A 16,752-nucleotide genomic window follows, 5' to 3' on the forward strand; every position below is an offset into this window, starting at 1 on the left:
CTGCTCCAAGCACATGTAAACACACTCATCATACAGTATGTGAACACACAAGTATGCATGCACGTAAACACACACATACATGCACACATGCACCCACGCGCACCCACACATGACTGGTCAAGGGAATTCAACACAGTACTCTCTGAGTAATCTAAAACAGAGAAGATGCCCGATACTGTTTATTGTCCTTTTGTCTCTGATTAGATGCAACAGTGAGAGACTTATTCTGAGCTTCGTGCACCTCCAGAACATTCTGTCCTTGCTTATTAGAGCCAAAAGAAGAGTGGTTTGCATGCACCTACACGTACACTGCCTCTGACATTAACAGTGTTAATTTTTTATGCTCTGCAAGATGTACGGTAACATCACATAGACATAATTAGTGTTGAAAGAACTTACACAAGCATTGTGATTATGTAAAATTTTGAGGTATTCCCTTGCTGTCATTTTGTATATTTCTGAGGGAAATATGACTGTCACTAATAGGCTTTAAAAATAGACAACCGTGTTCAAATGTCAGATTTTGATGATAAAAAAAAGAAATGAGATAAATCCTGTCCAAACTTTTTCAACTAACAAAATCTTCCAAATAAATGTGGGAAAACGTGCTTTGGTGGGATGAAACCAAGGTTGAGCTTTGCCATAATTCAAAAGTTCCGTTTGGAGCAAACAACAATAACAACAAACAAACCTTACTGCTTTGTACCAAATATACTGAAACTGGGGTGGAACGACTAATGAACATTTCAAAATAGAAGTCAGGCTTCTGATAGAAAGTGCTAAACATAACATGACTAAAAATAAAGGTGTGTATATTATCAATTAAAAAAGCTTACTGTAAACAATAATTAGCACCAAGAGGGCCACGTGCTGCTTTTGACATTTGCAAACTTCCACAGCCATCATGACTTTCTCAACCTTCCGATAAGTAGTCATCAAATAAAAAAAGTACATTTATATTGCAGCTCCTTGCAAGAGCTTACTAAGAATATTGCTTTGAAAATAAACAATAGCACTTCCCCATCAGCTCACACACTCGTGGGCTCGTTGAGGAAAAGCTTTGAGAAATGAATATGCGAGTTTGTATACCTACAGACGAAAACTAAACAAAAAACACTTTCACTCATGTAGGAGAGCTTATAACACTGGAGGGGCTCCATCTACACTCACCTCTGTGTGAATAAGAGCTGAGCTAACTACAGTAACTGGGTCACCCAAATGTTTAAGGGGAGGGCGATTCCCTCAGGGCGATTCGGAACGGGGTGAAAAATTCACTGTGCTGATATTCGAGCACACGTAGCAGTGGGCACCCTCTTACATTGGATGCGACTGTTTTGCACCTGCTCGATCCCGGTGTGTTTCGTGGATGCTATACTTGTTGTTAAATCAAAGACACGCTCACACTTTGCAGAAGAGGGTCTAGCCAGGAACAAACAGACCTGTGTTTGTGTGCACCTAACCAGAAATGAAAGGAACTGAAAGAGGATGGTGAAACTGTGCTCCCAAAACACGTGGCAGGGAAATCTGACGCATTCACTTGTCAACACTCCGACAATAAACTCCATCGAGCATGAAGAACAGGAGTCTCCAGACAATTTGCACAGGTACACAGATCCCCTGCCTCACCCTCCCAAAACTATTTGTGTAGAGTGGATGCTAAGTCAAGCACAAGATTAAAGTCAGAAAATGTTGCACAAAATTCTTCTATATATAGCTTGACGGTTTGAGATGAACGCCGCTGCCTTCTATTGTCACTACTTACAGCTGAGACGAAGCATGCTGTGAAATTTAATGAGATGTCGTCTAATGTGTGCAGACTAGATTTGTTTTACTTTGTTGTTGTCTTTGTTATGTGCTTAAGCTCACAGTCAAATATATGGGTAGTTTGACAAGTTGAATTCATAAGTGTCGAACAAACATCGTACATGTTAATTGAGACCATGGAATATTTTAAAACTACCTTTAATTAATATTTTCCCCACATTGCTAAGCTGCACATTGAAGAATTTTTAGAAGATCAGTGTTTCATTCAAAGCTTAGAAACACTCAAAGCAAAAGTGTGACCCTTTTGCTCAGAACAGGCCTGCATTATAGATAGAATATACATATGTATATGTGTATATATATATATATATATATATATATATATATATACAGTTTTTCATTTATAATGCACATGTGTTAATGTTTAAAGAGACACGAAGGCCATCACCTATCCGGTGTCTTCTAGGTCAGTCATAAAAACTGATAATATACGCACAAGACTTTCATTTTCTCCTTTGGGTATCTCTGGAACGCACAGAAAGTCGACCTCAGTGTCTCTAATTTCAGACACTTAATGAGATTTTTAATTGGTGACCTTTTGAGAATGGTTTCTTGTCACTGCGTATGAGAGCACTAACGGGAGCGGACAGAACATTCAATACTCCCGTAGGGATCTTTCATGATCACCTTTCAAAGATTTACAGAAAAGAAAAAAGCTCAACTGAGCCGTCGATTTGTTTAAGTGAAAAACAGAAATGGATCCAGCTGACACGTGCACTGATGTAAATGAGCAGTCTTACCGTGGTGAGATATCACATCCCTGCTGCATGAAGGCCCCCAGTGAGAACCACAGCGAGTTGAAGATGCCAAACTCATTGGTCTGCTCCAGACTTTGCTGGTTTATGTTCTGCTGGTTGGTTGTCTGGCCCTGCTGCAATCCATTGGAGGCCGACGCCTGAGTGGGGCTCTGTGGCTCGCCTCCTTCCTCGTAGTCGTCTGCATGCCACTCGTATGGGCTGAAGCGGCTGACGAGGAACAGTACGACGCTGACGCCGATGTACGCAAACACAATGCACATCCAGATCTCGTAAGCAAGGGGGTCCAGGAAGGAGAACACTCCGGGTTTGGATTTGGTAGGTTTCTTGATCATGATGGAAATACCCAGTGACATGAAGGGCTTTGAGAAGTCGATAACCTCCTCGCGGACGAGGGTGATGGTCAGAGGAGCCACAGCCACGTCTGCTTTCTAAGGAGAACAAATACAAATTGCATACTTGTTTAATTCCATGAATTATAACATGGGCAACATTACAATACTTTTACATTTAATAACTATTTGTCACATGTAGAACATCAAATCTGGCCTCGCTTGTTTGGAGTTTGCATGACTGTGTGGCTTTTCTCCTGGTACTCCAGTTTCCTACCAAATCCCCAGAACATGTTATGTTAATTCGTCATTTCTTTCGGCTTGTCCCTTTCGGGGTCGCCACAGCGTATCATCTCAGATCAGTTAATTGAAGACTCTAAATTGCCAGCAGGTGTGAATGTGAATGGTCGTGCGTTTACACGTGCCCTGCAATTGGCTGGCGACCAGTTCAGGGTGTGCACTGCCTGTCGCCCAGAGTTGGCTGAGACAGATTCCAGCCTGCCCCTGACCCTAGTCAAGATAAAGCAGCAAGGAAAATGGATGGATTGATGTATTGTTGCTGTTTGATGTAATCACTGAACGCTAAATGAAAATTTTTAGAAATTAAAAAAAACAAACACACCCCACAAGTTCTTGCATGAGTTTCAAGTTGGTGTTATTCCTAATATTGCTGGCATATACTGTTGCACCCTCACATGAACACAATTGCACCCCAAAATTACGTTAAATCACAAATGTAATACACTTTAAAAAATTCAAATTTATTTCAGCGTCATTGATTAAAATTTGTACAAACATGGCGCCAGCCAGTTGCGGCCATCAAGTCCGTCTGTGTCACAAATGGGGGCCGCTATCTTACAAAAAGCCTTTCAAAGCAAAGGCTTGTATTGCATTATCCACGCAAACTCACTTTCAAAGGTCTAGAGCCATGAGGGATGAAATCAATAAAACACTGAGCTGACAAAAGCTACGTATTCCATGGAAATGACTGTGTATGGACTCAGCCCATGTGGCTGCTTTCCTTCTGCAACAAAGGATAACAGCAATCGATTTCAACAAAACAAACGTATCCAAATGCATCTAACCTCACTAGATTCCCTCGCAGGATTTTGCTCTAAATATGCAGGGGCCAAAATATGGCTCAAAATCGAGCACTGTATTTCACAAGAAAATTAGCCTAAAATTAATCGTTAAATCTATTTTGGATTTCTACTATGAAGTAAGTGCCAGCAGTAGAAAAGTTCTATATGTTAAGGCTGGCGGCATTTTTGTTGTGGTTTTAGTTTTTATTTTATTAAATTTGTTGGCACACCATTAAAAATCACTGCCTGATTTTCATGAACTCATTTTTAGTATTTTTTTTCCATCTTCTATTGTTATAATTTTGTCAGCTATCAATGACCATTGTGGGTTTTTATGTCTTTGATAGTAAGGCATAAACATTTGCTTAGGTGCTTGTTCTAGACATTATTATTGACTTGCATCTTGCAATTTATGTTATTTAAAAAAATATTTGTCAATGATGATACCTGCTGTGTATTCAGTCACAGTACTAAAATAATAGGAAAAAAAGCAGTACAAAGCAGTACACTCACCCCATACACAAGTTCTCCAACCATGCCATTCCACATTTTGGTATCAGGGTCTCTGGCTCCGTATTTGCCATCTGAAACAATTTTCAGTTTGTACTGGTAGCCGACATGTTTGGCTATCTCTGCAGCCAGCTCGACGATGTAGCCTTCGTACTTATCGTTCCCAACAAGCTGCTCATGATTCTTCTTAAGCATCACATATGGTGATTCCTAAAAATGCAGAGAATAAAAAAATAAAGAAATATGACTGAAATGTGTATGAAAAACAAAACACAAATACAAACCCATCGATACCAAAATGTTGCTAGATGTTAGAAGCTACTGTGAGCACACTGTAGCTCTGTACAGCGGGACAGTTTGTCAAGTTAATTAAAGCAGTGACAGCATTACGGTTCATATTAAAGCTGGCTGCAGTTTACACAGCATAATCATCCATCTGAAATCTCGTTGTTTGGAAAAGCATATTACTGAGATGAAAATGCATTTGTTGCACTGCAAGAATTTGAAAGGAACGTAGATGAGATTACATAATGTTAATTGGGCTGTATCCTTTGATGGTAAGGTGTGTAATTCTGATCCAAACGATTAGTATGACAACAATGACACAGAACAGTTAGGAAGCGGAGGAAGACGATAAAGATGATTAGCACAGGACTTTGAACAAAAGATTGCAGTGTGAGTAGGTACGTGTGCGTCTGCATGTATTTGTGTGTGTGTGCAGCCTGGCTGACCCCTGTTCCTGTCTGGACTAGTAACTATATCATAACCACATTTGTACACTTCACACTGATTGGGTGACATGGGATACCATTGCTGCCTTTACACCTGGGGCCCCGCTTCGCCTTTCCCCCCAAAAAATATATTTCACATAGATTTCCAGGTACGAGGGGTCTTGTCACTTAGGAGCGCGGCGACCACAATTCCCACAGGTTATTGTGCTGAGGTGAAAAAATGATGCTGTCATATTTCATATAAAAAAGGAAGGCGCTATTCCTTTGTATGTTGGCTGGGTTCTCCTGTTCTTTATGGCGGAGGTGATCATTGTTAGCCTCCTGGTAATATATCAGCACTTGAGGAATGAAAATAAAGCAAGGCATGGTCAAGTGCACTTGGAATGACAGACATAACATTCTCGAGAATACATCTGTACAAACACATACACTACAGTCACTTAAGTGATTATATTTTGCAACTTTTCTAAATGCTTGAGTGAATTTTTTTATTTATACATATTTTTAAAGCATCTCGCGGTGGAAGGTCTCTGCTGTGTTATGTGACAGAAGAGTCTCTGCTAGGATGAAGGGTAAAGTCTATAAAACAGTGGTGAGGCCAACCACGATGTACAGATTAGAGACGGTGGCACTGAAGAGACAACAGGAACCAGAACTGGAGGTAGCAGAAATGAAGATGTTTAGGTTCTCGCTTGGTGTGAGCAGGTTGGATAGGATTAAAAATGAACTCATTAGTGGGACAGCCAAAGTTGGATGTTTTGGAGACGAGGTTCGAGAGACCAGACTTCAATGGTTTGGACATGCCCAGAGGTGAGAGAGTAAGTATGTTGGTAGAAGGGTACTGAGGAGCTGCAAGGCAAAAGAGTGAGAGGAAGACCAAAAAAAAGGTTGATGGATGTTGTGTGGGAAGACAAGAGGGCAGTTGGTATCAGAGAGCAAGATGCACAAGATAGGCTTAGAGATGACACGCTGCGGTGACCCATAATGGGACAAGCCGAAAGGAAAAGAGAAGAAAAAGTGACACATTTAGCAAAATTTGTCCCCAACCTTCCATCAAATCTATGTGTGCCAGAACCACACACAAAAAAAAAAAAATTGAGTGGGACCAAACTCTTCAAGAGGATGAGAACTGGCGTCACATTAAAGTCAATCAGCTGGCCTCCGTCCGGATCTCCTGCTCACACAGCCTGTTTTACTCCTGCTGCAGCCTGCCACATTGTAGTCAAGCACAAAGTTGTACCTGCCTCAAGCAACAGCTCAGCCGGCAAAAAAAGTTAAAAGGTGTAAAAGCTCTGCGTTGCAACACCCCTCAGCCTAATAAATGTTAACACTTAATATCCTCCCTTTGGTTTCAAGGCAGAGACCCAATTTATCTTCCCAGAAAATGTAACACTGGTAGGACATTATATCAAAGAGTCTTATTTTGGGTCTGCACTCTTGAGTGACTCCGACCTTTGTGCTAAAAGAAGGTTTTCCAATGTCAATGAGTCCCCCTGTGATTAAGCTAAAAAAACTTTGTTGCATTTTTGCCACAAATCTGTCTCCCCAACTGTAAGACAATAGATATGTAATCCATGTATCATAATAAATGTGTTCATCTACTGCCTGAAAACAAGGGAGCACTTTTGAAATGTACTTCTGTTTTTCTAGTTAATTCATATTGCCTCGTAGCACCCTTCACCTACAGCCGTGCTCACCATTATTGGCACCTTTTCATTTTTTTGCATTACTTACTAGCCTATAAAGGTTTTTTTGTACCCATCTATCAGCTTTTCCCACTTTTCAAGTTTTACAATATTTCCTTCGACTCTTAATTTGAAATTTGTTAGAGCTCTTGAACATTTGCAGGATTTCTTTCACCATTGGCAAATTTCAGATCCCTCCCAAGATTATTAATTGGATTGAGATCAGGAGTCATTACTGGCCATTTTAAAAGCCCCTTTTTTTATTCTTTTTCACCATTCCTGTCTGCTTTGTGTCTTTGTCTTATTGGGAGACCCAGGATCTTTGACTCAAACCAAGTTTTCTTACATTGGGTAAGACATTTCGCTCTAAAATTGTACATCATGATTTCATTCTGTTAAATTTCTCTTAAGGTAAACTCAAAATCCTTCAACCCATCAACATTCACAGCAGAGATAAGCTGCAAGGTAGGAAGGTTACAACCATCTTGGTCCAGTGTTAATGCATGTGCCGTTCCCCAGAGATTAAAAAAAATAGTACATGAACTAAGCTGCAGAAATCTTTCAACACTGAATTTATTCTCCGATATCAAATTCTCCGCACAAGGCAGAACCGGAGAACATCCTGTGCCTTGCAAAGATAGAATTATATCGTCATCGCTGTTCTGTATACAAACTATGTGTGCTCATCAATGGTTTTAAATTTCAAGGGAATGTTTGTGATAACCTTGCTGCCAGATGAATTGGCTGCTTTATTCACAAAAAACAAACTACAGTACTAGCAAGACACCAGCTGCAGCTTAATGTCATATGGACAAGGACAATGAAAACTACCAAGTTGCAATGAACGAGAAGATAGCAATCAAATATTACAGAATTGATGTCAAGAACATATTTCTAGACAGCTTCTATACGAGCTGACATGTTTACTAGGTATTGTTGGACACATCCTTTGCTTCACAACTATCTTAAATCTTTGTGATAGGGATTCAACACATTGCTGGAAGCTTCCCTCAGAGATTTTGCTCCAAGTTGACATGATAGATAGAGTTACAATGTTGCAACAGGGCTGTCTCAGTACATCACGGAGGGAAATACCCCTCTTGGCTACTGGCAGGGTAGGAGTTAGATCATACCTCTTCTGCATAATCACCAATTTTCCCAGTGCAAGTGTTCACTGATACAACAGTTGATCCTTTCAGGATGTTGCTGCAATAATCACCATAGTGCATATCTGCTGGGCATCAACATGCCTGTCAGCCCAGGTTCTCGAAGGTAAAAATGCAAGTTACATTTTACACAGACTCACCAAGATAGTAGTGACAATGTAAGTTCGGTTCTGAAGGCCATAGGTGTCATTGCTGCCTCTCATGAAGCTTGCAGTGGTCACATACTTCTCATCTTCATTCCAGTAGCCAACCTATTAAAAGGATGGTTAATTACTGTACATTCTTAAAAGTATAGAAAACGGTGTCTTACAGCCACAGGTGAACATATGTGGTGCACAGTTGCACATGCGCACTGAACATATTAAAAGAACACCAGATGCGATTGTGTCAGTGCACATGATGTAAGCAGTGGTGGTGCTAGCTTGAACGGTGCCCTGTGTGAGACCCGTCTTCTTCTTCATCGTTGCTAACGGCATTGTGGGCTACCACAACCGTGGTCATCCCCCCCCCCCTTTTTTGCCATTAATTAGAAATTAATTACATGAACATGTTGCAACAGGTATTTGTGTACAGCCTGTGTACCAGATGTGAGGTAGCACAGACTAAGACTAAAAAAGCACAAAGCACAAGCAATAACAAGTACAAATAAAGAAAAAAAAAATCACACAAGGCCTTTAAACAAAATGATTTATTGCCTTATTTATTAAAAAAATAAGTAAGTAACAAATAGGATGTATGTCTATAAATGGATAGGAACCCATCCATCCAGTGAGACTAAAAAGAAGACTAAACCAGCAACCTCTGGTGCTCCTTTGAGAACCAGACCAAAACTGTTATGTGCACCCCAGCCTATATTAACCCTTACAGTTTTAAACTCGCAGAATAGTTCTGGATCCTTGTTTCTGGAGCAAAAATAAACAAGAAAACAAAAGCTGAAGACATTGTGCTCACCTTTTTAGGTCCTGATGGAGCAAGTTCCATGACACTAACTGTGTAGTTGGTTCTGCGGCCTTTCTCATTGAATTGAATGTGACCAGTCAGTCCATCTATACGTACCTGAGTTGGATATATTGAGTTATTAATTGGTATAAAGAAATTGTTAGATATGTAGGTAGAAACACAAAATGTATATGAGATTTTCACCACGAACAATACTAAATAATTATTTGTTCATGGCACCTGTACTTGAAATACAGTGTGTGGCATAGGTCTTTGTGTTTGTGTAGCATACGTTCGATACCGCGATGTCGACATCCCTACGGAGGTAACAGACGGGGCGTGTGTCCGTATACAATGCAGTGTTTGTCTTGGCAGCAAGATGGAGTTAATTGAGCGAACACAGCTTCATTCCATTCTATCTAAAAGCAGATGGCTAGATTGACACTGAGTGGGCCTCTGCACAGCCATCCTGCAGACAGAGCCTCGGGGTGCCTGCGCACATCCATGCTATTGCATTATTATGTTCGACATTATACATATAGGAGAAAATCAAGCAATTGATTTCAAAGGATTTTTTTTTAATCAGCTGTTGTTTTATTGGGGAATTGTCTCTTCTTTTTGATAAGAAAGTATGCTAGTGACTATGTGTGTGTGTCTGTTTCAGTATGGCTCAAGAAGTCTCATAGAATGTACAGTACACTGCTTCCTATTGGCAAATATTAGATTTCTAAAGTCAATTGCTGATGTCATTTCCCATGATGATCACAGCTTAGTATTATCGCCAGCAGATATTGTTTACCAGTCTGTGTGTCACTTTTGATACTGGGGACTTTCCTACGACTTCATGTGGACTTCAGATGACAGAACGAGACCTAATTTGCTCAGCCAGCCCCAACTCAGGAGCTGTTAGCCCATGCGCCACTCAGGCGTGGCTGGACGACACTGAGCGTTCGTGTGCTTGAACGCAAGGCTTCTGTGTGTGTGCACGGACCTGCTGCAAGGCTCTTTGGATGTCTATGCCCTGACCCCATGGAGTTGGTGGGTTGGCAAGACATTCCCCCGCGTTGCCCCTCCGCGAGATGTCTATCCTTTGTCTCCTCAAATTCTGGAACGCTGTTGACATGACTTTTACACCGTCGTATGTCAAAGCTCCAGTGTACTGGAAACAGGGAAATAAAGTCAGTTAATATTTTTGACCAGGACACAAGAGTGAAGAGTGTTCTGAATATAAAATATCCATCCAACCATTTTGTGAGGTGATTATCCTCAAAAGGGTTGTGGGAGTGCTGGAGCCTATGCCAGCTATCTTTGGGCAGGAGGTGGGGTAGACCCTGAACCAGATACCATCCAATTGCAGGGCAGATAGAGACAAACAACAATTCACACTCACAATCACTCCTTGGGGCAATTTAGAGAGTCCAATTAATGCATATTTTGGGGAGGTGGGAAGAAACCAGAGTGCCCGGAGAAAACCAATGCAGGCACGGGGAGAACATGTGAACTCCACACAGGTGGGGTCTGGGATTTGAACCCTGGTCCTCAGAACTGTGGGGCCAATGCTCTCGCCGGTAGCACCAGCGTACCACCAAATATAAAATATATTTGTTCAATTATGCACCTAAAGTAACTCGATGATCACTGTCATGTCTGTTCTTCCATTTGCATCCTGATTTAATTGCTTCAGATTTATCTATTACTTTTGATGGATAGATCCATTAACAGGTAACTGTATTGTAAAACAGCAACATTTTCATTATCAAACTGTGATAGGATCATACAAATGTATCCTGTCACCAGTTTGACTGTTTCATGAGTTCTTGACAGCGACAAAAAGCAGGAAAGCTAACAAATCTCTTACATAATGCTATACAATGCTAAGGACATCAGTGGATTACAACACATCAGCGTTCCAATGGCAGAGGGCGAACAAAGGTAAACATAGCAAGAAATGTAATTACTTTGAGTCCACTCTTGGGCATTTTGGAATCTTTGTTGTCAAATTCCATCCATTGCTGGACGACTCTGCTAACGCTGGGCTCTGAGTTGTTGACGAGCTGGAAGCCGGTAATATTCGCTCCACCCTTCCGCAGGTCTGTCAGGTCGATGTCCAGGAAACCCTGTGAGAGGATGTGGACAAGCAGGGAAAGTGAAAGCCACGGGCAAGAGACTGTACGCTCACTGGCCGCGATATCATATACACCTGCACAATCCAGTAATCCTGTACTAACAGCTCTGCCACCTCAAAAGTAATAATTCACCTCTTTTCATGGTAAGTAATTAATTATGTACTATATGTACAGCAAAGCTACATTATGTGTATTTTTAGTGATTCTTTTGGGGTAGTTTATATCCATAGTGCGGATGGGCACTTAGGCCATTTAGTCAAATTAATGTATACATCATGAACATTGGACTAGAATCCCTTGAATCACTAGGTCAGGCATTAGCCATTATTAAATCAGTTAATTTATTTTAATATATCTAACTGAATGTGGTGGATTCCTACTTTGATACCATTGGTTTATTGAGCAAAATAATGCTACTCAAAGGAGTTGTACTACAGTTGAAGTCTTAGTGGATGTAGTGCAAATTCCAGTATACTGAACAGTACTTCATGTTGGACTTCCTTAGACCACAAACAAGCTGTTCACGTAACACAGGCATCAGTAGCCTGGTTTACATGGAGCCTTGTATTCCGATTAAGCCCGTACCTAATGAAAAAAATGCTCCATATAAACACACTCAACCACCAAAATTGGAGTGTAGTGAAATTAGCACATTGACCTCTTGATTGTCTTTACAATTCTAGTCTAATATTTTAACTCACCAACAACCTTTTGAGAGAAGCACTTGAAGCATGGCTGTTTTAGTATGCAGGACATTTATACATATCACACCAAAGCCACAATAAAAAATCTCTCTCTCTTTCTCTTTCTCTCTCTCTGTCTCTCTCTCTGTCTCTCTCACTCTCTTTCTCTCTCTGTATATATATAATATCAAATTAATCATCTTTAATTGCTAAACCATCATCCTGCTACAAATTGCAAGTTTTACACACAAAGTACACTAAGCTTGTTAAACCTGTATGTGAACTGTATATAAAAGGCAAAATACATTTAAATCGTTTTTTAAAAGTTGAAAAAGTGCAAATGCAGTGTAAGTCGCTTGTTTGTCTAGTAAAACTAAAACCATAACATAGAAGATGGGGATGAATATTTCAATACCTCATTCCATCACAGCTATCATTAATAGCACTGTGAAGATGACACACCTTAAAATGTAAGCTCATGTAAGAGGCTCACTGACTCTCTTTATGGACAAAACTTGTGAGAAAATTATAAAGAAAAAAAGAAATCAGTCCTCAAGAGGACCTGATAGTTTGCAACTTTTTAAAAAAAATATCCATACCTTCAGTCAGAACGTAATACGCCCTAGTCGTACTTCCTCCCTTTTATGTGAAGAGGCTATTTTAGCAAAAGGGACAAAGGCAAGGAAGTATGCCTGTCAGGAAGAGGCAGACAGTTGTGATTGAGTGGGAAGTCCAGACAGCAAGAGAGAAGAATTTTGACTGATGAGAGGAGAAGGCTCTTCTCTGCATTGTCTGACAGAAAATATTTCCATTTTCCATCTACACTCTCGTCTTCGATTTATTTATTTATTCATTTCAAATATCATGTAAAGCTTTCTTTAGCTCTTCCTGTCACATGGCCGATCCGAACAACCTCCCAGTCCAGACGGTAAATAAACGATTGATGATTAAGCCAGTAAACTAAGCCAGTAGACGTGGCTGACTGATTAGCTTTTTTTCTTATTTCCCACAAATGTCTGGGTCGAGTGAATGTTGGCATGGCAACAACTGCAACATGAAAGCCAGTTCATGCTTCAATAGAAGCAAATGTCACCACCTGCTACCAAAACTATGGTGCAAACATGGTGCTACTTTGAAAAGAACACAATCAGCTGAAGAACCAGCGGCAAGTCATTCTTTTCTATTTAAAACAGATTGGTGATCTTAAAAAAAGGGTTGGAAATATGAAATGGGTGCCAGTGAACAGTGTGATTTTGATGCTATCTATGGATTTAATGTAGAACAGTGAGCTGTGATTTGAAGGTGTCATAATTGCATGGCTGTATGCTAGTGTGATTCTTATTGTGGTGGACAGTGAAAGCTAGTCGATTATTAGTCTAGTGATTTAGCTGCATCGCCAAAGGAATCAAGCCATTGTTGGAGTGAAAGGCCCAAAGCACATAAAATTGCCATCAATTCTACCCAACAAACGTCTCTGACACAGTTTATGACCATTTTCTAATAGGCATTAAACACCTCGCACGAATGGTGGTTCACTAACATCAGTAGCCAAGAGACTGGACAATGTAACTCTTGTCAGTGCACCATATGGAATACAGAAGTAACTTTTTAATGGCTTACATTTGAAAAATGACTTAAATCCCCTTGTGTGCCTATTGAAAAAAAAAAAAAATCTCCCAGCGTTATCATTTACAACTCATTTATTCAGAGTAGACGAGCGAGATTGAGTCACTCTAATAACCATAACGGTGAGAAAAAATGTTCAAGTTGCAGCATATTAATGCTGTTATTACCACAATGTCAAAGTCCTCTTCTTCTGCGTCATTGAGTGAATGTGAAGAATACTGTAGCCTGTGCTGCAGATAAATTTGATGTAGAAAATGGCACTAGTCAAATTGAGCTAAAGGATCGTATCTTACAGCACATTGGCCATCTGACCTTTGGCCCTGCAGATCTGCTCGGAGCATCACACTATGTCAGTTGATGAAGCTAAATTGTTAAGGAATGTTTATTTCACTCAGACGAGCGATATTCTGAAACATATTTCCAGGCCGAGCTCCGTTTCCTTTCATAAGTTGTTCAGTTTTTGTTTTGTCTCCAGTGTTTTGTGAAGGGTTTCAGAATGATCTGTATTGCATTAATTTTTGGGCCAGCATATACGCAGTCAATATTAATAACATTCCATACTGCTGACCTGACCTAGAATATTCGTTTTGGAGAGTAGGAGAAAATAAATACTTACCAGGTTAGCCAAGATGTAGTGGTAACTCTTTGCATTCTTCCCTTGCTCAACGATCTGGAGGATAGAAAAGGAATAATAAAGCAAAAACTGACCTTGACACAACAATGCGCTGCATGCATTTGTGCGTGTGTGTGTGAGAGAAAGGTTGAGACAGAGTAAAAGTAAGAGTGTGCGACACTGTCAAAGCAGTAAACTATACCTAGAAAAAACATTGTTGGCAGCACAAGAAAGTAGGTCCACACAAATTAGCGCAACGGTGCTAAATGAAAAGTGAGGGCAACTTTTTATTTTATTTTTTTATAATTTTTGTTTAATTCACCAAAACAACCTTGATATGATTAGGACCTGAGCTATTAACACAATCTCTCTGCTCTAACTAGTAATTTGACTTTGACACTGTTCTCTTACATAGCTAATGTTACATTGATGTGACAAATTATATTTGAATAGCAGACACTGTAAGAAAACACTTAAAACGCAATTTAAAAAATGCGCATTGCCACATAAGAATACTTCCAGTAAATAATGCAACAACATCCTCAAATGTCCAAAACAAAGAATACAGTAATTTGTTTTTGCCAAAGGCAACATCTTTTGAATATGTTGAAATGACTTTAAATTGCTTTTATACAATTAGTTTGGTTCCATCCGTTGTGGAATAAAAGAACAACAAATCATTTGTTACCTGCCAACACTCTTTCTGAAAACATATTAGTGAGCGAGGAATTTTGAATTGTCATCCCACTGTTACATAACAGTGATGGCACCCCCCCAAATCAAGTTGCTTCATGCAGAAAATGGAGGAAACAATTATTTTTACTCAATCGTGAAAGACTGAAATATGTAGAATTATTTTGTGAAGTATTATAACAACAACAACAGCCCTCCTCCCATTTCTTTTAGTCCTGTTTCACAGAGAGCTCTCATTTCATCTCTTATGTGTATATGAATCAGATCAAAACCAGCGAAACGTCACCATGAACTAAAAAAAAAAAAGCACACAAAATAAGAAAGCACAGCATTCGTTGCCCATCCCCATAGCAACACAGAGTGTAATGACAATCTTGTCTTTAGTGATGACCGGTCAGCCCACCCCCAAGGGTCAGGCGAGTAACAAGTCGAGAGGTGTTGGGTAAACTGCCAGCATCAATTTATTCCTAGATAAAAAAATTATTTTGGCCCCACTTTGACTGGCATTTAAATTGGCTGCCCTCTCCCCACACTCCTCATTGAAGAGCTCAAGGCAACTCTCATGCCTAAAAAAAGAGATCTTTTTTACTGTACACCAACTGAGTGTCAACTGTGTCAACAAAGCACTCGGGGAAGTCACATAAATTAAGCCCGAGCGGGCAGAACCGGTCGAAAGTCATGCACCACCCACTTAATATGCTTTACAGTGGATAGGCAGCTCATTCATCTGTCCATGCTCAGACAGTGTACAGGACATCACACATTGTTGCCCCCCTCATCCTCTCAGCATTTTCCCCCGAAGGGGTGAACATTTGCTTTATGTCTTGTGTGTGTGTGTTGTGTATGCGTAATAATACTGCAGGTCATAGCAGAAGGTGGCATTTGTTATTAATGGTGACCCTAGCACAAGACAGGCCCTGCAGTCAAGCCTCTGGCAAGGAAAAGCAAGAGGAAGACACTCGTACAGTCTCATACACGCACACACACACAAATGCACACTTCCACCATTGCACCGCTACCTCAGTAGGCCACCAAATGCAAATGTTTTGGATATGAGTGCCCATTAATTACACATGCAAATTTGTGCCATTCAGACTTTAGCCCCTAGGAGGAAGGGCCATTTCTCACGTCTCTGCATGAAAACCAGCTCCGTACTTGTAACACCTCTGTCACCACGGATGTTCTCCAAGGAGACTACGTTAACATTTAGCTTCTTTGAGAAGTTAGCCGTAGGATACTGACAGTGACATTATCGTAAGCGAATCTGTGTACTGTAAGAGATGAGTGAGACGAACACGGGAGTTTAAAGGGCGAAAGGCAAACCTGCGTGTACTCGTGTGGATGTGCGCACGCAGCTGCATACAAGTGTCATGTACTGTGTGGGTGCATGAGTGGGTCGGCGTGGATGCGGGGAGCAGATATGAGAGATTGATGGTGGCTGTCTGTATGGAAAACTTCTCCATACGGGCTCCGCTGTGAGAACTGATGCAATAACCTTAACTGTTGACCAGGCCATCAATAACATTCATGTCAAAGCGAAAATAATCTCCACTCTGTGTGTGTGTATGAGCGTGGGTGTGGATGTGAGCGTATGATTCATGAGTTGTAACTACAAAAATGAACATTACAAACGTGTTTACTGTCCACATTGTCCAAACAGTACAACTGTGTTCCTGCATCACATGAAACACTATACAAACCTTGTCCGACATCTCGGGCTGGGGATCATTTGAATCTAAACGATTACAATCCCTTTTCTGGTTCCTTATTTTGATTCCATTTACTTGACTGTAATTTCTCAAAAATAATGTGCACATTTTTCCAAAAATATTTTCAAAAAGTTTATAAAGTGCATTATATTTAGGTATGGATGAAAAATATAAAAATACAATCGTATTGTATAGTTACATAGAGGTACATAGAGTGGGTTAAAACAAGGTGTACATATACCTTTCGATATGATATTCGATGTCTTATGTTACACATT

At 40.3% G+C, this 16,752-nt stretch overlaps 1 protein-coding gene across 5 annotated transcripts in view; it reads right to left on the bottom strand.

Moving 5' to 3' along the window:
• The window catches only part of gria1a (glutamate receptor, ionotropic, AMPA 1a), a 71,214-nt gene that overhangs the window by 23,440 nt on the left and 31,022 nt on the right, over nucleotides 1–16,752 (bottom strand). For 3 of the 5 annotated variants that reach the window (XM_061834889.1, XM_061834886.1, XM_061834885.1), the window contains 8 exons: nucleotides 14,076–14,129; nucleotides 10,983–11,141; nucleotides 10,016–10,183; nucleotides 9,037–9,141; nucleotides 8,226–8,336; nucleotides 4,507–4,713; nucleotides 2,720–3,010; nucleotides 2,565–2,644 (listed from right to left, as the gene is read on the bottom strand). In XM_061834889.1, coding sequence (XP_061690873.1) covers nucleotides 2,565–2,644; nucleotides 2,720–3,010; nucleotides 4,507–4,713; nucleotides 8,226–8,336; nucleotides 9,037–9,141; nucleotides 10,016–10,183; nucleotides 10,983–11,141; nucleotides 14,076–14,129 — 1,175 coding nt within the window. Of the gene's footprint in view, nucleotides 1–2,564; nucleotides 3,011–4,506; nucleotides 4,714–8,225; nucleotides 8,337–9,036; nucleotides 9,142–10,015; nucleotides 10,184–10,982; nucleotides 11,142–14,075; nucleotides 14,130–16,752 lie in introns of all 5 variants that reach the window. The other 2 variants (XM_061834887.1, XM_061834884.1) reach the window with 2 other exon arrangements.

The sequence above is a fragment of the Syngnathoides biaculeatus genome, chromosome 11, assembly GCF_019802595.1.
Source record: "Syngnathoides biaculeatus isolate LvHL_M chromosome 11, ASM1980259v1, whole genome shotgun sequence".
NCBI classification, from domain to species: Eukaryota; Metazoa; Chordata; class Actinopteri; order Syngnathiformes; family Syngnathidae; genus Syngnathoides; species Syngnathoides biaculeatus.